General features: G+C 45.0%; 1 protein-coding gene across 3 annotated transcripts in view; it reads left to right on the top strand.

The window, feature by feature from the left end:
- ARHGAP25 (Rho GTPase activating protein 25) overlaps positions 1 to 22,394 on the top strand; it is a 78,912-nt gene that overhangs the window by 38,610 nt on the left and 17,908 nt on the right. For 2 of the 3 annotated variants that reach the window (XM_036908232.2, XM_036908231.2), the window contains exons 3-4: positions 5,172 to 5,259; positions 9,647 to 9,763. In XM_036908232.2, the coding sequence (XP_036764127.2) occupies positions 5,172 to 5,259; positions 9,647 to 9,763 (205 nt within the window). Of the gene's footprint in view, positions 1 to 5,171; positions 5,260 to 9,646; positions 9,764 to 16,340; positions 16,568 to 22,394 lie in introns of those variants that run through there. The other variant, XM_036908234.2, reaches the window with a different exon arrangement.

Genomic DNA, 22,394 nt, shown 5'->3' with positions numbered 1-22,394 from the left:
AGAGCACGGAGTAGAAAATAATCCAACAGCCAGAAATAGCCACCAAAGCCCTCTTCTCCCAGTTTTGTCTGTATATACACACTAAAAAACTCATCTATTCTAAATGAAAATTTCGTATATTTTTCTTTAATTTAAAAATTAACAGTATGTCATGCACATTGTTCCTTAATATTAAATATTCTTCTGCATTTTAATTCTTAATGGTGGCAAAATAATCTATTGTATGAGCAGTCCACAATTTATTTAATTTCCTACTGGAAATTAGTTGAGAATTTGAGCTGATGTCTCTATGTTATTTTAACAACAATTAAATGGACATCCTTGTAGACTTTCCATATGTCCGAATTATTTCATTAAGATAAAGAAAAAAATCTATTCAAAATAAAATAATTTTATTAGCTATCATTTAGTGTTGTGGGAGTCATAGACAATGCAAATATCTAGTAGTGAAATGAAAATTCAAGACACAAGCTGAATTCTTGGGGAAATGCAAAGGTGTATTTCCACACTGTTTCACACCATTCATAACTCTGGATGGATTAAAAACTTACATTTAAAATTGAGTTCATAAAAATCCTGGAAGGAAATGTAGTTATCTGCATAATCATTGGAAGGCAGGTATGTTTCTTAAGCATAGCAACAAAGACAGCACAAGAGAAAGACTAATTTAATTGCATAAATAGAAATGTACCTTAAGAAACCAACATAATAATGTAAAAAGGCAAATAAACAGGAAAAATTGTGTATATGCATATGGTAAGCAAATATTCTAATAAAATATTCTATCTAATCTATAAGAAAATTTTAAACCCCTCAATAGAAAATGAACAAATGATACAAACAGACAATTTACCAAAGAAACGAATGACCAGTCAGCACATGTAAAAAAGTTCAATCTTGGTAATAATTGTAAGCTAATGAGACACTACTGTCCCCTTATCAAATTAGCAAAGACTTTCTAGAAACTTTCAGTGTTGGTAAAGACTAGGGAATAGAACACCACTGGTGGAAATGAAAATCCGTGCAGCCATTCTGGAGGGTAACATGTGCCTTTAAAAAAAATGCAAACTCTTTGGCCCTACATTTCTAATTCTAGGAATTCAACCTAAGTGGAGGCTTGAGATGGATGTAGATAATTGAATTTATCTGTACAGCTTGTCACCATGGTGGTGTTTATAATAGTGATGTTGAAAACAGTGCCCGATGGTAGGGGATAAGTTATCACAGATCTATGCAATAGAAAATAATTCACCTGTTGATGCCCTAAATTAGTACTTTTTGATGTGTAAAGAGATCCTTAATATTACTGTTTTGAAAAACAAAACCAAAAAAATGCTGTTCACAGCAGAAGATGATATGCGCACTAATCCCATTGCTGAAGGAAAAAATGATGAATTTCTATTTATGGAAAAAGGCTGGGAAATAAATACACAGATGTGTTAAGAGTTGTTACCTCCGAGTATTGCATTCATGCACAACTTAAAAATTCTCCTCTTTTTTGTTTTACTTTCTAATTTTTCTACAACTGAAGTATAAATTATAAATTTAAAAAGAACACACATACATCTTATCCTTAAAAACCCAAAGATCTGAAACATTCCAATAATCTTAGAACAATCAGATTTAAAAAATCACTGTACACTGGTGATGTGTGTCTAAGTTGGTGCAAACTTTCTGGAAAGGCACTGACCAGATATCCAAGGGCCAAAAATGATCATACCTTGCACCCAGTCATTCTGGTTTTAAGAAGCTATCCAAAAACTAGACATATGAAGAAATAAGACAATGAGGAACATTGGACCTAGCATCCAACAGAGGAGAATGATTAAATAAATTATGGAACCCTTCAGGATGCACTTCTGTGTATACTTTCCGGGAACCCTGGGGTTCGAGAGAAGGCAGCCCAGGCATTTTTTTCTCTAGGTTCTCAGAAAGGTTTGTCCAGCTCTAACAGCATAATGCTTTGTAAGTCCATGACCTACCTTTATGTAACTCAATCCAAAAGGTTCCTGGTCAGAGAAGTTGTTTAAAACAGAACCTCAGCAAATTGCCTTCAAGTCCCTGCTACAGTGATGATGGCTTTAGACAATCCTAGCTTAACTGTCTCATGTCTCATCTCCGCGCCTTCTGGAAGTTATCACGGGTGGTTGTCTCTCAGTGGTGTGCCTGTAAAGGTCTAACAGATGGCTGTCTGTGGTGAGGGCGGATTTGGATGCAGCATTTGCCAAGTTCTGTGGTGTGAATACCACCAGCGTGGCTGATTCAAGCCACCAAGGCAACATCACTGAGCGCAGACCTGGGATGGGCAGTAAGCACAATGTCGTATATTAGTTCTGCCATGCAGATAGATGTTAATGACCACAAAACAGAAATAATTGTAAATTATTTACATAGTAAATACTTAGGAAGTGATGAATTCTGAATATAATTACCTAAATTTTTAATATAAAATATTTCACTGTCAGTTTATATAATTTAACTTTTAAGAATGACTGTGTTTAACAGCTGGTTCACAGAGTTCCTAAAAATATAACAGTTCCCTCTCACGAGCTGGTGTGAGTCCCAGTACACCGTCGCCCCAGCTGTCTGCCCTGCTCCTGTGCCAGAGACTGAGCCTCCAGCATGAACCTCCCCCCACCCCACCATCTCTGCCTTTGTACAGAGTCCACCCTAAACAACTTGTGAAGCAGGTGAAAGTGGCCTTGGGCCCTTTCCTATGGGGACAATCCCTCCTTCCCCATCAGTGTGCCTGCCCCTACTCCCACACCCTCTCCCACCAGTGTCTCTTTTACTACTCTCCCCTCCCCTCCCTGCACTCCTCTCTTCACTTGTGATGCTCAAGGCTCTCATGCAAAAAATGAAGAAAAACTTGCAATTTGCCATTTATGCCTTGGTGTAAGTCAAACCCTGTGAGACTTATAAGTAAAATCGTTAATTCTGGAATCTCAGTGCTGGAGGTTTGAATCATAGCTTTTGTAGTACCTAGCCTTGTGGTCCTGGATCTGCTAAGTAACTTCTCTATGCCTTTCTTCCTCATTTCTCCAGTGAGGAAAGTAACAGTCCATCCCTCCTAGAGTTCTTACGAAGATTAGATGTAATAGTGTATTCAGGGCATTGAGCACCTGGCACCTGTACATGTTTCTCCCACTGTCCAAAAGTACAGCGTTCCTATGAAACTTATTAGCCAAAATGGCATAAAGCAAAGAAGTAACTATCGTTAATTTATGTGGAAAACATTTTCAGCATTCCCAGACCCCAAAAGTAACCTTTCTTAGGCTTTCCTGATACCTTAGGACACATCTTACTAACGGATACACAAGATAAATAGAGATAAAGCACAGATAGTCACAGACACAGATCAAAGCTTTGGCAGCCTAACGCCCAGCTGCTGAGTGTGGTTCCCGGGGAAGGAGCTTGGAGGTGCCACTCTCACAGCTGGGACATGCACTGCCTCTCCAATGGCTCGCTGCAACACAAACGCTGAAAATGCTATTTTTGCTTTTTGCTGTTTTCCATAAGAGTGAGCATTCTCTTCGGCTTTTGATTAGGGAGAAAAGTACTCATGTAGGTCTTTTGTAAAAGCAAAGTGATGTAATGTGAATTTTCGGAAAGCAGGGGACCTGTAACTGCTCAGCAGATGATATTTGCATGGTTTGTACTTTATTTTTATTATTTTCAGATGAAATGATTTGGGATATCAGATAATAGTTTAGAGAGGTACTTAGGAGAGGTAGCTACCTCTGAAATTACACTTCTTCCCCTTCCTACCAAGCAGTGCTCCCCCTGCCGAAAAATACCATGGCCTTTCACTCTGGCGCCATAGCTCATGCAAAGTAGCCCAGTGGCATAATTTCAGGGGCGTTTTTTCTGAAGCCATTGATTTTATTTAAAGATGGTGAGGACCATGTAGATGGACATTATTTTTAAGTAGTAAAGTTAGAAAAATGTAGGAAAAAAAAGCAGAATTCTCTTCTGTAGACAGATATTTTTTTCTCCTCCCCTTTCTCCTCCTCTTCCTCTTCTTCCTCTTTTTCACACTCAGTCTTAGACATTTCATGCTCCTAAGTGGATCCTTGAGCCTTTTGCCTTTACAGCTTCTCTGTTGCCAATCCTCTTCGTCCACACTTTGTTCTAGAAATAATCGGACACAAATGTTTACCAGCTCAGAATCAGACATGCTACTTCCGACAGCCAGGGAGATGTAAATTATGAGTAACTAATTCTAGTAGAAATGAACTGTGTCCCTTTGTACAGTCACCTAGACTTTCAGGTGTTGGTTTCCTCATCTGTGAAGCGGAAGTGGTAAATCTTGCCATGCTCTTGATATGGAGCCGTTGTGGAGAGCTAATGAGACCTAGTGACAGTTCACTGTAGATGGTAAGGTGTCAGCACACACATGGTGGAAGCCCCTTGTTTTTCGGATGACATATTCATGCACAGGAGGTCACATATCCTACTGTATCCTCACTCCCCAAAATGGATCCGAGATCCTCGTCCCTGCTTCCCGAGGACATTCAGCTGACAGGTGCCCACCCACCCCCAGCTGTGAGAGTGAAGATCACAGGTTCTGAGCTCACTTCTGAGATGAAGTGCCGTTCTGCCACTTACTAACTCTGTGACCCTGGGCAAATTACACAGCTTTTCTGATCCCCAGTTTCCTCACTGGGAAATGTGCATAATGATACCTCTCTTGGCGATTGCTGGAAGGACTAAATGAATAATGTATTCACAGTGCTTAGCAAAGGGGCAGACCCCTGGAGTGTGCTGCTCAGTGGCTCTTGCAGCTACTGAGAACCCCAATCCCTTGAATGTCTACCTATGGTTCAGTCCTCAGTGCCCCTCTGGCAGCCTGGCAGGTAGTATGGTCCCCCCAGGCTCAGCTTTGCCTTCACAAAGATCAGGTGTCCAGTTTGGCCAGGAAGTCGGGTGCTTGGAAAGCAGGAAGAGGCAAGTACTAGTGATGGCACCCTCTTAGCTCATTCTCCTCTCAGGGCCTTATCTTTTTCTCTCTGGGCACCTAGTTTACTGTTGGATAGCTGCCACTTAAACGGTGTCCATGGCCCTTCCCCTCCCCCATCCCATCATTATCCTATCTGCCCTTCAACTTAATTTTAGTTCACAGGTGATAAAAATTGCTGCTTATCTTAAAGGGCTGGCTTTTGATCTTTCAGGGTTGCATGTATCTACCAGGAAGTACGATCAAGGAGATCGCCACAAACCCAGAAGAAGGGGGGAAGTTTGTCTTTGAAGTCATCCCAGGTAGGCAACAAAAGGTGGGACACAGGTGCATTTACATTTCCCAGAGGGCAGGCTATATTCAGTGAGTCTGTCAACTAACCAACCAAGCAACCTTGTAAGAATGCCCAGTAGTTCTGTATATAGTTAATGAAACTACACTAGTTCATTTAACCAGCAGGTGAACTAAGTGGGTGCTTATTCTGTTCAACTCTGTGAGCATTTCACCAGCGCCTGCTTGGAGCCAGGTATTCTGCTAGGCATGGGGACACAGACCTGGGACATACATCATCCCTGCTCACTCAAAGGCGCTCAGTTTTGAAGGTGAACAGGACATTAAGATGGACAGTTAAAATATAAATGGAGCCACATGAAATTGCCGCTTTGGTAGCTCGAAAATGGTCAACGGTCAACAGTCTCACATGGTTCAACATTGTCTAAGAAGAAATGATGGCTATAATTTACAGAGCACTTAGCCATGTCCAGGGCTGTGATATGCCTATCGCACATATTAGCAGCATGCTGGAGGGTACCTCTTCCTAACTGGAGTTACCCTCTTTGAACAAATTTGGGGCCAGGGTGTTTGCCTCACTTTGTCTCGAGGGAAGTTTGTATTCGTGTGACTCTACCGCACTGCAGCTGCTTCTGCCTGCCTCCCTTCACCAGCCCCAGCACTACCAGGAACCCCAGGACTGCTGGTCGCCTGTGCAGCCAGGCAGCTGCTGAGTGCCGACACAGCAGGAGGCACAAGTGCCCTGAGCACCACTTCCCTGAACTCCCTCCTTACGCAGGACAGCTGTGGGCGTAAGACGCTTGGTGGAGAAGGCAGCGTAGCAGAGAGCTTAGATGTGCCCAGTCCGGAGCTAGCCTGCCCAGGTCCAAATCCTAACCTGGCCACTTGCTATTGATATAACTGTGACCAAGTTATTTAATTTCCCCCTGCCTCTGTTTCTTTATCTATGGAGTGAGACAATGGTGATGACAGTGAGGATTCTGGGCCACTGGGAATTCTTAGACAGATTCACATGTGTGTATGCACACACACATCTCATAAAGATAGACAATTCTAAAGCATAGTAAGGTAGAGAACCATTTTCTTAAAGTTGCCATCATCTCCCAAGGCTTCACCCAACCTAGTGAGATGACCTTTTATGTTATGATTTAGAGAATTTTCAGTTCCTCTTTTTGTCATCCTCTTGTGCAAGATTATTCCCAGGGCCAATGCTGGCATAGAAAACGGCCTTCCTAATCAACTCCCTCTCCCTGTGATCCCCAGTGTCAGTTACACAAAGGCCAAGAGAAAACTTTCATTCTAGTTATGCTGTTTTTCTTATTTGGGGCAGGTGAAAATTTAGGGCAAGTTTCCCTTTCTCTACTTACCTCTAATGGAACTCTTTGTTCTCCTCTACAAAGGGAATCATTAAGAATAGGGGGGTTATTCCTTCTGTTGCATATGTTGTATTTAATTCTTATACTGCCTTTTGAGATGTTATAACAAATTTACTGAGCACATGCTAGGAGCTGGGCACTACTGTGGGAACTGGGAATCCAGCAAAGAATGAAACATCCTGTATGCAGCTTACAGTCTGATGGGGGAGACTGGCAACAAGCCGAATAAATGAATAAAGTGTATAGGTGCTAGGGAAAAAAATTAAAGCAAAGAAAGAGGGAGAAAGTGCTGGTTGAAGTGGAGATGATGGAGGTTGGCTTGTCATTTTAAGTAGAGGGGGCAGAGTAGGCATCACTGAGATGGTGAACTGTGAGCAAAGATCTGAGGGAGCTGAAGGAGTAAGCCAAGGGCACAGCTGAAAGAAGAGCATTCCAGGCAGGGGAACAGAAAAAGAAAGTCTCTGAGCCTATTCCATATGTTCAGGAAACATGGAGGAGGTTAATGTGGTTACAGTAGAGTGATGATGGGGAAGAAGAACAGGAGATTTGGTCAGATTTACAGACACTTGTAGGCAATTCTAAGTTCAGTTTTTGTGCTAGAAGAATGGGAATCCATTGGGAGGTATGGAATACAGCAGTAAAATGACATGTCCTAAAACTCTTTTGAGTTGAGAACAAAAAGGGGAGGCCAGAGCAGAGAGCTGACTGAGACTATTACAATTATCCGAGACAGAAATAGTAACAATGAAGGGGGTGAGAAATAACTGATTTCTGGACGTATTTATTTTGAATGTAGAGAGGACTTCCTTTACTGGTGGATTGGATGTGGGAAAGAGAAGTCAAGATTGACTCCAAGATTTTCACCTAAACAATGGGAAAGATGGATTTGCTGAGATCCGTGCTTGTAGCAAGGTTTGGGTAGAAGATCAGGATTTTAGTTTTGGACATATTAAATAACTACCTCAACTGAAATGATGAGGAGACCAATATTCAGGATAATTTCCCTACTGCCATGATAGAAGTTAAGGACAGGATGTTAAGGATTTAGAATAGGGTCTCCCCCACTGAATTTGCAGCAGGAGAAGGACATGTTAACAAAGGGCCCCTAGGGAAGATGACGTTTGAGGTAGGTTTTGAAGGATGGATAGGAGTTCCTTAGACTGGGAAGAAAAGAAGGGAGGTTCCTTTCTAAAATGGAAATAGCCATTGGGTGACACATGTTAAAGAGACTGTTTAAATCTCAGAAAGCATGTGCCTGAGGGCAGAGTTGCAGTTCATGGGCTTTTATGCATATCAGGCAATTATCCTCAAAGACAGCCAATCCTATCACCCCAATGTGCCCAGACAATTTTTTTGTAGGGCAGCAATAGTTTTTACAATTCCCTTTGGTTCTAGTTTCTTGAGCCTATCTTAATATCATTGAGTCTCACCTTCTTTACCCTTTGGGATGACATGACTCTGAATCCATCTTGCCAAGGGGTCATCAGTTCTGACCTGAGTCATCTGGCCATTCAGGAATATTTTGAGAGCTGAACATTTCTCAATGGGATAGCCATGGTGAAACTAAAGGAGCTCCTAGGAATCAGGATAAACTGAAAAGGCATGTTCTTGATAACATAGTAGACCATGTGTTAGCATGGTGGGGAAGTACACCAGATAAATTTTGACCAAGGTCAAATTGGAAGCAATTTGGAAACTATTGGGAGAAAGACCAGTGGCCTTGCCCTGTGTTTGGCAGTAACTTACTACCAATGGGCAGGTCCCTGTTCATCTCTGGGCTTCAGTTCCATTATCTATAGAATGGAAATGACACTAGAGCCCTATTCTATTTCAAAGGGATATTGTGAGTCCTACAGGATTCTTAAGTCCTTCCCTGTGCACTTTTTACTTCCCATTTTACTTCTGGAAACACTCAGCTATCAGGATGTTCCTGAATGGCCAGGGCTTCCATGGACTGACCCTTCTGTCAGAAGAGCTAATGACCAGGTGATAAAGCAGATGCAGAATCAGGTCATCCCAAAGCATAAAAGAAGTTGGGCTCGCTGATAATTAAGGTAGATTTAAGAGACCATAACCAAAGGGAATTTGGAAGTCTTTTGTTGCCATGCAATAAAATACAGGTTTGGGCATAATTGGAGCACTAGAACAGGCTCTTTTTGAGGGAAATGGCCTGACATTGTGAGAAGAATGGTTGATGCTGACAAAGACACTTTGAAACTTAACAGTATCCTGTGATTGAAAGCGATGTCTGTTATTTTCTTGTCCTTCCTAAAACTTGTGTTTGATGGGCTCCTTCTCCCTCTTCTTCTCCTTCTTGCTCCCTATTTTTCTCTTTTAACCATTTTCTCTCTTTCTTTCTCTTGGTCTCCTTGTCATTTCCCCCACCCTTTTGTCCACTTGCTAAGACCATCCCAGGAAACACTGCTTATGTCTGTCTATAATCATGGGCTTAAAGTGAAAACAGTAAACAAAGTCCTAACAAACTTCATTTGCCCATCAACTGTGCGTTGAGAACCTACCACTTGCAATGCCTTTATGCAGTCAGGAGAGCCGTGATCTCTGGGAGGCACCTATGTGCTTATTGTCTCTCCCTCCTGAGTTACGCCTGCCATTCCTTTCCCCATCCCCACAACTGAGCTCAGGGGTAGCTTAGGAAAGTACCCAGGATTGCTGCCATGCACTGAAGTCTTCAGACTTGCGCGGGATGATCCTGTTTCACCCCCCCTTGAACTTTCTCTTCCTTTTTGGTAGGCTTTTGTCTTCCACAGGAGCAGATCTCAGCCCAAGTCATCCCAATTGCCAACCATTGTGTATGTGGTTTATCAATAGAATTAGGGCTTCAGCAAAAACAATAGGGTGCATAGATATTTAGCTTCACTGAGGGTAAACAGATAATGCTTTTGTGTTGTTTGACTGGTTGTTGACGGAACCAAGAAACAATTCAGGTTTGGCTTTCCTTCTCTTGCCCTCCCTCCAGCCCATTACCACTCTGAATCTTCATCAGTGTTCCTTCTTCCTCCAGCCTCATGGGACCAGAATCGCACAGGACAGGACTCCTATGTCCTCATGGCCAGCTCCCAGGCTGAGATGGAGGAGTGGGTTAAATTCCTTAGGAGAGTCGCTGGCGTGCCCTCTGGAGGTAAGGACCCCTGCAGACTTTCCTGGGCAGGCGTCTGACATCTTAAGCATGGGAAGGAAGTAGCTCCAGATGTGATGCTTCCTTGAACAGAGTTCAGGGGAGACCACCACAGGACAACTCCAAGGTCATACTCATTGCCAAGCCTCTACTTCCCTCCCTGGGTGATAGTGGCAAACTCTAGTTTAGCTAGAAGGACTGCAAGCCCTTTGCACTCATCAGCAAATGCATGTGATGCCCTGAGGCAGTCCTGCCTCATCTCTGGGCGGGTGTGCTCTCACTCCTGGCAGCATTAACATTCGGCAGCACCGGCGGCTGTCCGTGGGGTTATGGGGCTTGTGGGACCTGAGAGGGTTCAATGCAAGAGCTATGCTGGAAGCTAAATGAGGCTGATCAGCACAGGAGAGTAAAGCTGCTGTCAGACTCGGGAGAGGTTCAGGAATTGTGTTGGGAGTTTTGCAGGTACTTGGTGAATTCAGGATAAGCACTTTTCTGGGTGACACGACTCAAGTGCCTGAGCTCTCTGGGAAACTGGTTAAATTCCAGACCAGGGTAGGCCTTGCCTGTGAAAAACTGATGGGAAGAAACATCTGAAATTAACAAATAAGTGAATCCAGATGTATTTTTTCTTTCATAAAAATGCAAAAGAACGGATATGGATAAGATCTCAAAAGTGACCATTTTCCTTCAACTTTTTAGGAACACATTTATTTGTCCCAAATCCAAGATAACCGCATAATATAGGATTATTTATCAACTGTACTACCTGTTGTTTTGGAAGTCACCCAAGGGGGCCTTTATAGGTCAAATGTTATATATCTGTTTATTTGTGCAATATTTTCTTTAAAAATTATGAGCACCATAATAATTTTATAGATACTTGAAAAAATATAGAAAGATAATCACCCCTAAAACCACCAGAGGTATTTTTATGTTTTCTTTCCAGCCAATGTTTATATAGACATTCCTTTTTTCTCAGAATAAATATATAATTTCTCAGAATACAATTAATATAAAGTGAGTGTAATGTCTCAGAATGAAACACAGACTATATACAATTTAATGCCTTTCATTTTATGGCTTAAGCATTTCTCCATGTTGCTATATAATCTTACTTGGCACGTTTCAGGGGTTGTTTGGTTATAAGGAATGGAAATTGCCTCCAATGATATTAAGCAACAAAGGGATTTACTGGGTAGGTACAGTAGCCACTCAGAAGAACCAAGAGTACAACAGTCAAAAAGACCCAAGGTTCTGGGCCCAAGAACTGAAGGATCAGCACTGAGCTTCCCCCATCTGTGTCTCTGGGGCCATGCAGCTCCTCTCTCTGCTTCCTTCTGCATGCCTGTCTATTTTTCTCTGGTTAGCAGACCTCTTATACTTACTCCTGCCCTGTATGCTCCTGCACCAGCCCCAGCTTTCCTGTACTTACCCCTTGAGCACGAGCAGGGGCTGAGCTCAGTCCCTATTGCCCCATTCTAAACTCCTGAGGAAGAGGATCTCGCTCAGCTGGGTCAGGAGTCTACCTGCAGACACAGGATCTTGGACAGGGAGGGAGTTGTATAGCTTGTAACCTGCCCAGTGGGACTTGCAAGAAAAGAAGTGATGTGGAGGGGACAGCCAGGCTCAGAACGCCTGCCGCAGTCATTCTAAGCAGCTGCATCCTCTTACAAAAAGAGTAGCAGGGTTTCATTAACCATTTCCCAGTTCCTAAACGCAAATTTTTTGACTGTGTTAATCAACCTGAGGTGAGGGTTTTATTTATTAAAACTCTATTATGTGCCATTCAACATGGATGCTCTTAACCGAGACCTTCCATGTTGCACTGGATTATGAGATTGGGAGCCTCCTTGACATTTCCTGCTTCCCTCCCTCCTCCGCCCCAACTCTGGTGCTTTTGACCATCTGCACTGTCAAGGGTAGTGGACATTGCCTAATTATGCACCCATTCTGACTCATGCAGCCAGTGCACTGTGAACAGCACCTGTGCCTTATATGGCTCTTGGCTGAGCCTCCCCATGCTGCACGGCTGCACGCTGTCGTAATCCACTTGGGGATTTCTCCCTCACCCCACCTCAAAGCCACCAACTGAGAAGCAAGCCAAGCTTAAATCCTGTAGACAGGGGAAAGTCCAAGGTAGGTGAAATAAGAGTGCAGCACTATGTATTTATTCAGAGAACAGGGTTGGGCTCTGATGTGGCATTTCACATGTTTCTAAAGCCTCTCATTGAACCAAAATCATAGATCTCAGGATGACAAGGCACTTAAGACAGCAGTGTCCAGTCTGAAGCCACAGGACAAATCAGACATTTGTTCTTCCTGTTTGTAAGTCAGCAAGCTTCAGTCCTGAGGAAGTAAATGATCAGCTCAAGGGGCCCAGCTGTCCAGGGGCAGCGCCAGGGCTTCTGCTCTGTAGGTGGTTCCCTTTTGCCACAGCATGATCCCGCCTGTAAAGTGCCTCTAATCTGGGTCTAACAGACCTGCAGAGCATGCCCCCTCAAACACTGGAAATCACGATGGTATGTAGCTGATGCCTCTTTCCAGCCCTTCGTGAAACTTTCTATGACTTTTTCCTTCTAGAACCTGCCTGGTCCTCACCACCTTTGCTACTGTCAGCCTGGTTGAGGAGCCACACTATCTTGTTTGAATTAGAGTGATGGTCTCTAAAGTTATCTGCACATTTTCATCCTTGCTTCTCATAGTCTGTTTTCAACAGAGCAGCCAGGGTGAGCCTGTTAAGCCTGACAGGTCCAATAGCTTCCTTTCTTTCTCAGAGGAAAAAATCAAAAGCTTATAATGGCTTCTACTGCATAATCTGCCCCTCCGGCCCCCCATTATCTCTCTGACCTTGTTTTCCCAAACTCCCTCCCATGCTCATGTCACTCCAGCTTCTCCAGCCTCCTTGCTCTACCCCCCCCAAACAGCCTCACACATTCCTGCCTCAGGGCCCTTGCACTTGTTTCCTTCATCTGGAATCTTCTTTCCCCAGTTAGCTGCATGGCTCAGTCCCTTGCTTTCTGCAGATCTTTGTTCAAATGTCACCTCAATAAGCCTTTCTGTGATCATCCCATCTAACAGTGAACTGCCCCCCATACTCACACCTCCTCCCACCCTCCCTATCCCTTTCTTCTGCTTTATTTTTCTCCTTAGCACTTACCCCCTTCTAACATGCTATGTATTTTACTCATTTGTTCATAGCTGGTCTTCCCTTACTAGAAGGAAAGCTTCAATCTACTTGGCAGGAATTTCTTTCTCTGTTTTGTTCAGTGTTGTATCCCAGAATCTGAACAATGCCTGACATAGTAGGTTCAAAGGAATGGTCTTTTCTTCCCATTGAGTTACTATATTCTACTCCCCTAGGCTCTCCTCTGGTAAATGACAGTCAGCTTACCTGGGAAATTATTCAGTAAATGGGTTGTTCCCTCTAGAATAATCTTCCTCCAAGCATGTTAATGGTGAGCTTTGGGGAAGTTCTTACAATCTGTAGACCCCTTAGAGAATCTGGTAAGAACTATGGAAACTCTTGCCAGAAAAATGTCCAGACAAAACAGTTTTGTGTTCAGTTGCAGTCAACTGCAGGCCCCTGTAATCCATCTATATGCCCCTGGTAATGAAACACAACTGTAAATTTTAGAAGTTACTCTAGTGACAGTTTAGCAGAACTAAGGCCTCTTCCTGCCCCAGTCCTTTTCCTGGCTCCCTTTTTCCCTTGACGGGAGAGATGGCCCACATTGTTCCCAGGGCACACCTGACTTCCTCCCCGTGGCTCCTCCTGCCTCACAGCTGCCTCTGAACATTCCTCTCACCTTGTCTGATTCTGGGACCAACTCCAGTATGTGTTGGGGTGGGAGGAGCATTTCCCCACATGTCCAAGAAATTCTTGGACACTAGCTGGGTGCCCTGCGATTTAACTCTGATAGATCAGATTCCACAGGTTAAGGGCTCAGTGCTACAAGACTGCCCCCTCTCATGCATGTACACGTTTCAGATGCCAATTCCAAGTCCTGATTATCACCTATGCCTCTGACTGACCCCTACACATTGGAGGTCCGAAAGCTCTCCTCTTTTAATTTGCTAAAGTGGCTCCCAGAACTGAGGATATCAGTTTGAATTACTGGATTACTGGTGTATTATAAAAGGATATAAATCAGGTAAAGCCAGCTGGAGGAGGTGCATACAGCAAGGTCTGGGGAAGAGGCACTGGGCTTCCGGGTTTCCCCAGGCACACTGCTCTCACCACATCTCCCAGTGCACGCCGACCCAGAAACTCCCAGGGCCCTGTCCTTTTGGGTGTCTATGGAGGCTTCATTACATAGCCATGGCTGATTGAATCCTTGGCCATTGGTGATTGAAATCACTCTCCAGTGCCTCTCACTTCTCCTCCCCAGAGGTCTAGGGGTGGGACTGGAAATTCCAGCCCTCTAATCACAAGGTGGTTCCACAGGCAACCAGCCTCTATCAGGGTTTTCACAGGTCACTCCATTAACATAACAAAAGGCACCTTGATCATCATCATCACAGGAAATGCCAAGAGTTTTAGGAGCTCTGTACCAGGAAATGGGTGGAAGACCAAAAAATATTTATTATAAATCACAGCATTGCACCTTGGAGAGCAGCACCACGGTGGTCTAGCCCTTTCCTTCCTAGCCAGCCAATTTATCACTTTTTTCTGCTACCTTCTAAGGGCCTAGCTGGTTAGTTTTTCCCCAGAAGTTTGAAGGCAGTTCCAGGTCTTCCCAATTTAAGTAGAAGAAAGGGGAGAGAGGCAATCACATCCCCACTTCTGGGGACTTGTTTCAGGCTCGCAGCAGCCTGTTGTCTCTAAATCATTCTCCCTTCCAGGAAGAGGGCTTTGCCTCCCCCGGGTCCCCACATGGACACTTGGTCTCTGTCCAGTCCCCAGGGAGCAAGCATCCACCTTGCAAATTGTTGCTCAGTCTGGGACCTGCTCTTTCCTCATCCTGGAGGCTGTCCTCTGAGGTTGCTCTCAGGCCATTAGTGAGTACATAAGCAGAGCACTGAATTGTGTATAGTTCAGCTCCACACAACCAAATTGTTAAGACCCTGGGGCAGGTCCCATGTTTTAAGTGTCTTTGTGTGTCTGCCAGCACTAGGCACAGGATACATAAATATCAAATTGTTATATGCCCTGGGTTCCTTTTACTCCCCTCATTTCTTAAGAGTTCTGCGCCCTTCATCCACAGCATCATTTAACCTATGGGGGTGTGCTGTCTCTGTGATTCATTGTTATTCTACACATGCTAGTTCTTTCTCTAGCTAACTGGACATTAAGAGGAATGATTTTTACATACTTTCATTAATTCCATCATTTCCCCTTCCTCCCAGATCCTGACTGGTACCAGACAGATACTTATTTTTATTCATTTACTAACAATATTTCTTGAGCTTATGTCCCACACCAGACCCTATGCTAGCACTGGGGATACAAAAGTGAGAGAGAAAGAGAGAAGAGAATAAAAGACAAAGTCTCCTCTCTCAAGGAACTCACAGACTAGTAGAAGACACAAAGGAATCAAAACCCCGAGTAAGACCGTAAAGTTACAACTGAAAAGTACCAACAAGGAAAAACCTGTGCTACCATGTGGGGGAAAAAATCTTTGCCGAGAAGATCAGGGAAGGCTCAACTAGTGGTGATTAAACTTAAATCTGAAGGGCCGTGGGAGGTTCACTAGGCAGAGAAAGTAGAAGAGGAAAAACATCTCAGTCAGAGGAATCACATGTGCAAAGGTCCTGGGACAGAAAGGATATCAGGCTCTGGAGTGAGAGGAAGGTGAAAACTATAGCCTTGTTAAAGATATTACCCTTCATCCAATGGTGTCTTGGACCAGGTGGTGGAGGTGGAGGTGGAGAGATATTAAGAGATTTGCACAGTGTCTCAGAGGTAACATTGCTGGGACATGGGGGTGAATTCGATATCAAAGCTGAGTCCTCAATTTCTGGCCTGTGAGTGAAGGGAGGGATGGACACTGGCAGCATCACACTGCTCAGGGCCCCTCCAGGCAACTCTTCCCTGCTTCTGCCTGCCCCCTGTGATGCTAAGAGTCCATTTCAAGTCTCCTAGGCATGTCTGGTTGGGTTGCTGCACTATTTGCAAAATCATTTCAATAGGAGGGGCGAAATCATCTCGGTTTATGCAACAACCCACCTCCAAGATAGTTTTCTCTGAAGGCTTGACTGAGCCACATGCAACTCTGAAAGCATTTTCAGGGAAGTGGGGGCTGGCTTCATCAATGCTAAGTGAAATCCTGTGTTCCTGCCAAATGCTTTGATATATGGAGCAATGCTGGTAAGGGCTTGTGTGGGGGATTTATTTATTTTTTATTTTTTTTAACCCACCTCCATGGTATCCCTTGAATGGCAGTTGACAATAAGCTGCTAAGTAAAAGGAGGTACTTATTTTTATTGAGGGCCCTGACATCTTTATGCTCACTCTTTAAAAGCTCAGAGTCATGTGTATAAAGGTGAGTGGGGAGGGGAAGTGGTGGGGGAAGGAGGAAGGGAGGGCCAGAGGCAGGTGCCGACAGATCCTACGGCTTTGGTGCTGGAGTCAGAACTTGAGCGGTGTTTACAAGCATGTGCTGACCTGGAAGGGAGAGAGGATGGCCTTTCCAGCTTGGGAAGGAGAGAAGGCCTGAGGCTGGCTGCGCAGAGGCTGCAATTCCTTGGTCCCCGCTATGCCTCATATTCCCAGGATGTCACGGTGGGAACTGGGCTGTGGCTTTCCTGCCCTGGCACTGCTCTTTTGCTGGAATTTCAGGAGGAAAACCCCCAAGCTCCGAAAGAAAGGTATTTCTTCCCTATTTTATGATTCGAATCTTCTACTAGAAGACACCTTGCTCAGTCACCCTTCCCCTCCTGCAGGGATGGGGTCCCTGGAGCTGAGCCCCTGGGGAGCAGGTCCCCAGTGCTGGGCCAACAGGGCCAGGGTGGGGCAGGGAGGAAAGGGGCAGGGCAGGCCCTCCTGGTGACCTGGGCTGGGCCGGAGGCAGCTGGGGAGGGGCTCTCGTCCTGAATCTAGTGATGATAAGGAGAGGTGAGGTTAGGGAGGAGGTGACAGCTAATCTTCCATTTTCATTTCCCCAGACCAACCCAGTGTCCCTGGGTTTCCTAGTAAATCTGGGGAGAGGCTTGAGAAGTAAGGATGGAGGATGGCCTGTGAGCAGACACACAGTCCCCACCCCTTTCTTCTTCCCCCTGAGACTTGATGATGTCTGAAACTTCACCTAGAGTATTTTATTACACTGGCTTTAAACAAGAGGATTAAAGTACTGAATTTAGAATCATGGGTCAAATATGACCATGACCCAAATTCCCAATCTGAGCCTCTGTTGTCTCATCTGTAAAATGGAACAATAATATCTATTTTGGAGGGTTCTTATGAGACTAACTGCAGGCATACATGAAAGCTTCTAGGGTACTTCTATCATAAAATTAGCCTAATTAATTGAATGTATTAATTATTATAATTATTATAGTAAATATCCTAATTGATTAATTAACATTTGTACCTAAAATGAAACTGTCTTTGTTAATGGCTACTGGTTCAAAGTGATGAGCAGTTCTGAGTGAGTGACTGGTGGGCAGGGGGGAGAAAGAGCAGTAGGGCATGAGTGCCCTGGAGGAGTGTGTGCACCCCAGCAAGGCCTGGCACAGAGGGGAGACTGGGTTTCACCCCTTGGGGTCCTTGGGGCCAAGAATGGTCTTAGAGCACCTCCCACACCACTGTCTGCTGTCTGCCTCCTTCCCTAGTGTCCTTGGGATTTCTCAGTTCATCTGTTTGCCCACATCTAGGCTACTTCATGTCCACCCAGGATCAGAGGGTGGTGGCCAGGACCCAGAGGTCAGAGATAGGTAGGACTGACTCAGGCCTGGGTCTCTGGGCTTCCAGGGATACTGTGGATTCCAGACTCCTTATACATGATCTGAAATGAACAAGGCCTGACCGGACGAACTGAGGAAAACCAGGGCACTCTTCCTTTCACGGAGGAAGGGACCTGTTGGTCCTGATGTCTCTAGAGCACATGGTGGCTGTTTTTCGTTGCTGTTGGAGAGACTAGCTTTGAAGGATTTCTAGGCTAGAGACTGATGTCTGACTGGTTGCAGAGTCTTCAGCATATGGGCACTATTTAAAGTCATAGATTATGAAGAAGTACATGCAGATGAGGAAAGGAAGGCTTGGGACAATCCAGTATTGAGAGGACAGGCAGAAAAGGAGGGGTCACCCAAGAGGGCTGAGAAGATGTGGCCCGCGAGAGAAATGAAGAGCCAGGCGGGAGTACCAAGGCCCTGCAAAGGGTCTCCAGAAGGAGGGAGTGATTTCTTCTGTCATATGGTACAGAACAGTCAGATGAAGACTGACAGTTTGGCCCCTGGATTTTTAAAATGGAAAGGCCACTGATCTTGACAAGAGCAAGTTTGGAGAAGTGCTAATCAGAGTTCATTCAGGAGAGAAGGGGCAGGGATGGGAGACAGCAGGTAGCAGCTCTGTGAGGGCCAGACCATCATGTGCAGGCTCTGTGCCAGGAAATAAAAATAGATGGTGAGCCAGACAGGCTGTCTGGCTTTGAGGAGCCCACAGTCCAGTGGCACAGAGAGATGTGTAAATAAATCATCGTGAAACTACATGAGAAGTGAAAGGACAGAGGTATACACAGGGAGCTCTGTGAGCCCGGGGGAGGGGGTGACCAATTCCCTCTGAGGAGAAGGCATTTGAACTCAGGCTGCAAGAAGATCAGGTTTCCACTTGGGGAGACAGGGGGAATGGCATCAGCTCCAGAGTTTTCAAAAGCAAAGACCATTTTTCATTCTTTCTCATTTCCAGCTACTAAAGAGTCTGGCCCACAATCTGTATTTGCTGAATGATTTTGTGAGTTCCAATAGAAAGAATTTGCAAGAAGCAGAGTTACAGAAGAAATCATTACAATAATTTGACAGCAGCAGAGAGAATAGTGAAGAAAGATGGTTTAAAAGGTGTCAGAATGTATTGGTCTCTTCAGAGGGGAAAAGGGGTGTTGCAGGTAATTCACACTTTTGCTGATTGGGTTAGTTGAGTGCCGGTCCCTCGTGCTAATGGCCTTGTGTTCTCAGTGCCTAGGAAAGTGCCTGGTGTTTGACTGCTTGCCTGAAGCTATTGCCCGGGAGGAAGGCAACAGATGCAGTGGTTTGGGAATGTTGGCAGTAGGATGAGACTGGAGAAGACGCTGGGAGAACTGCCTTTGGAGGTTGGACTATGGAGTAGAGGGGTGAGAGATAAGAAGGGAAAGAAATGGTGGAGATATTGATGAGAGAGAGAGATCTGGACCAGATATGTAGATTCATGAGTTCCTTTGTAAGTGATATGCAGTGTCTGGAATTGGAGGACCGTTCCCAAATTGGAGTGCCAGGACAGACACACGAAAGGAACAGGTGGAGGAAGGAGCAGAGTGAAGGAGAGGGCAGAGAAGCCAGCAGGAAGGTGGGAGCAAAATCGGAGTGGGTGGTTTTGTAATCATGTTGGGGGGAAAGTCTTGAGAAGGAAGGAGAATTAACACCATCAGAGTCTTCAGTGAAAATCAGTGAAGTATGGAATGAACATAGGTCAGATTTGACTGTTAGGAGGGCACTAGAAGTTTTACTGACCAGACTGGGTGGACAGACGCAGGCTAAGGAAACCAGATCAGGATGAGTTGAGAGGCTGAGATGTGAATGATAACTGAGGCAGGGTGGTAAGGGGTAGAGGACCTTTTCTCAGCAGACACGTGTGTTCCATGAATGCACCAGAGAAGAGAAGAAAGGCAAGTACTAGTTGGTTGAGAGCTGGGGCAGGAGGTTATTCTTTAATAAATCTCACGTGGGCTCTTTCAATTGAAAGAGGAAAATTTAAGATACAAAACAGGAGTGAAGTCCTGGAAGATGTGGAAAGGGAAGGAACCCAAAGTTCAAGAAAGCATCCCCTGAGAGGAAAGGGCAGGCTTGTTTGCTCTGAGAGTGGAGAGGCAGACAGACATACAGACAGAAAGAGGAGGAAGGACAGGAGAGGCAGGGGCTGGAGGTGAGGGGCTTCGCTCATGCTGTCCTCCACCTAGGGAGACGGGGAAGGGGGCAATGGGCAGTGAGCCCAAGCGGAGTGGTCCTACGGAGATGCAAATGTAAATTTCCGTGACATGGGACGCTCTGTTCCCTCCTGGCTCTCGGTGGCCTGATGGAAGTGTGGAAAGGGTGGTGGGAATCGGCAGCGTGGAGTAATGGAGGACAGGGAATGCTGGGAAATGAGTGTCCTGTTGAGAGTGACATGGAAATGACTGATGTGGGGCATGGGGTAAGCATGGGACTAACACACGACAAGGCTGAGTGACCCAGATGTGAATAAAAGTGAGAGGACTGGCTACGCAGAGCTCGATTCTGGATCTGCAAAGTTGGGGGTCTGCCTCGGGACCTCAGAAACTGAGCTCATGTTTGACAGCTCTGATATGCATGTGCACATCCTAATGCTGTGTTGGGGTGTCTTTCCCTGTCGGGGTTCAGTGGTCCCCCTGAGCCCATGTTTCAACTGCTCTGAGACACATCTGCCTCTCCCTTTAAAGTGCCCCTCTCTGGACCCCTCAGAGGGAATTTTACAAATGCCACGTGGTCTTATGTTTTGAGTGAGATCATTTCAATCACTTCCTTCCAATTTGGTGAAAATATCTGTCCAGCTCCTTTCACAGAGAAATAAGAACCTAATTCTATATCATTATTGACAATCTCTAATTGTTTCTCATTACTTTGCATGCAGCCAGTTCATTTTCCTACTCGATAGTAAGTTAATTGACTGCAAGAACTATACATTCTCTTATCTGTAATGGCCCATTATGCATGGCCGGCTGCTGGCAGTGAATGTTAGAATGAATCTGAGCTCATCTACTGAGGAGAGCTCAACTAGTGTTTAAACTAAAGAAATGCCAAGATTATCTTAATCATAGAAAACATTTGTTTAAAGATGAAATAATACATTAAGTAATTCAGCAAAACTCGTTGACTGTCTACCTTGTGCCTAGCTAACCCTGGCTCCCTGTATTCCCAGCACCAGGGGCTTACAGTCAGGCAGAAGGATGGGTGCATACAGATAATCACATCACAGTATGGGAAGGGATTGGGCTGTTCAAGAAGGCATAAGGGTACACAGAGTAGGGCTAGAATCTCTCAGGCTGGGGTCAGGAAAGGCTGGGCAGACGTGACAGTATTTGAGTAGGGAGCAGAAAGACAGAATTCTAGCAAACAGGGAAGGAAGAGATGCACAGGCTGGGCAGCAAGACTGACAGTCCAAGGGCACAAAGACTGGAGGTGCTGTTGGCTTTGGGACATCACTGGAAGGTGGCTTTGGGGGGCATGGCCAGGAGTCCGGCTAGAAAGGTATGAAGGGCATGCTAGCCTAAAGAGGGCCAGCCCAGCTTTCAAATTGTAGCCACAGAAATATTTAACTAAACAGTCTCACTGAAATGCAGTAAGTAGAACAGACAACAGCCTGGAAGATCTGGTTGGGAGCAGGGAGTGCAAAGACCCACTGCTCAGCTCCTTCCAGACCCAACTCCCTCCCCTCCTAGCACCCAGTGTGATGAGGGAGGCCACAGGAACCCCTGAAGTCTTGGAGGGGCACCTTGAAAAATGCTGCTGTGGCAATTGGGGAAGAAGCAGATGACTACTAAAACCAGGGGGAGTGTGCTCAGGTATATCAGTGGTTTAGAAAGGTAAGTGGCAGGAGGGCTTTGAACATATTAGAAGAGAAGAAACCACAGCAGCTGTGGGTGAGAAGAGTCCAGCCTGGCCTGGGGCAGTGGGTGGAGTGGAGAGGACACAGTAGCTTCCCGCAGCCCTCGAAATCCACACTGATCAGAGACTGGTAGAGGGGGCCAACCAGTGAGAGAGGGAATCCTGGGGAAAACCTAAGGACTTTGAAGAACTGGTGTCCTAGGGATTGAAGTGGTCAGTGTAGCAGAGCCCTAATTATAACAGACAGAAAATCCGGCTGGACAGAGCTGGAGACAAGCAGTCTTTTGAACCTCCGGGACACAAAGGTCATGGGGGCCTGGTGGGAGAATGGGTAGCCAATGATCATCCTGATTTAAAAACTAACCTTGTTACCTTGCCTCGGTGGGGAAATTGTAGAACCAAGAGCTGGCAGGGATGGGGTGGAGCTGGTCCACACACGCTTTGCTGGAGGCCGTGTAATTTGGAAAAATATTTTTTGGATAGCAATTTGCATACCATCAAGTCGTAAAATGTTCAAACCACTTGACGAGTAATTCTACATGTGGGAATTGCCCTAAGGAAATAGTTCAAAAAGAATGAAAAGCCTCTGTTCATCCACCCAAATGTTAATTAATTAATTAAGCAATTAATTAGGAATGATGCATTGCACTACATACATTCTGGGAAGTCTGCCAGGTGAGTAAACATGTTCACTGTGGCAATGTTAATAATAGTAAAGCATAGTAAATGACCCAAATTACTAAAAAATGCTGCAATGGTTTAATACATTATGAGACAGCTGTATGCTTTAATGCTATCTGACACAAGCAGAATTCAAAACAACCTACTTGCTGCTATGGTGAAGAGCACATTCTTGCGAGTGGCCTGCCTGGGTTTGAAGTCTGAC

This window comes from Manis pentadactyla, chromosome 2, assembly GCF_030020395.1.
Source record: "Manis pentadactyla isolate mManPen7 chromosome 2, mManPen7.hap1, whole genome shotgun sequence".
NCBI lineage: Eukaryota > Metazoa > Chordata > Mammalia > Pholidota > Manidae > Manis > Manis pentadactyla.
This window is presented reverse-complemented; position numbering and strand designations above follow the sequence as displayed.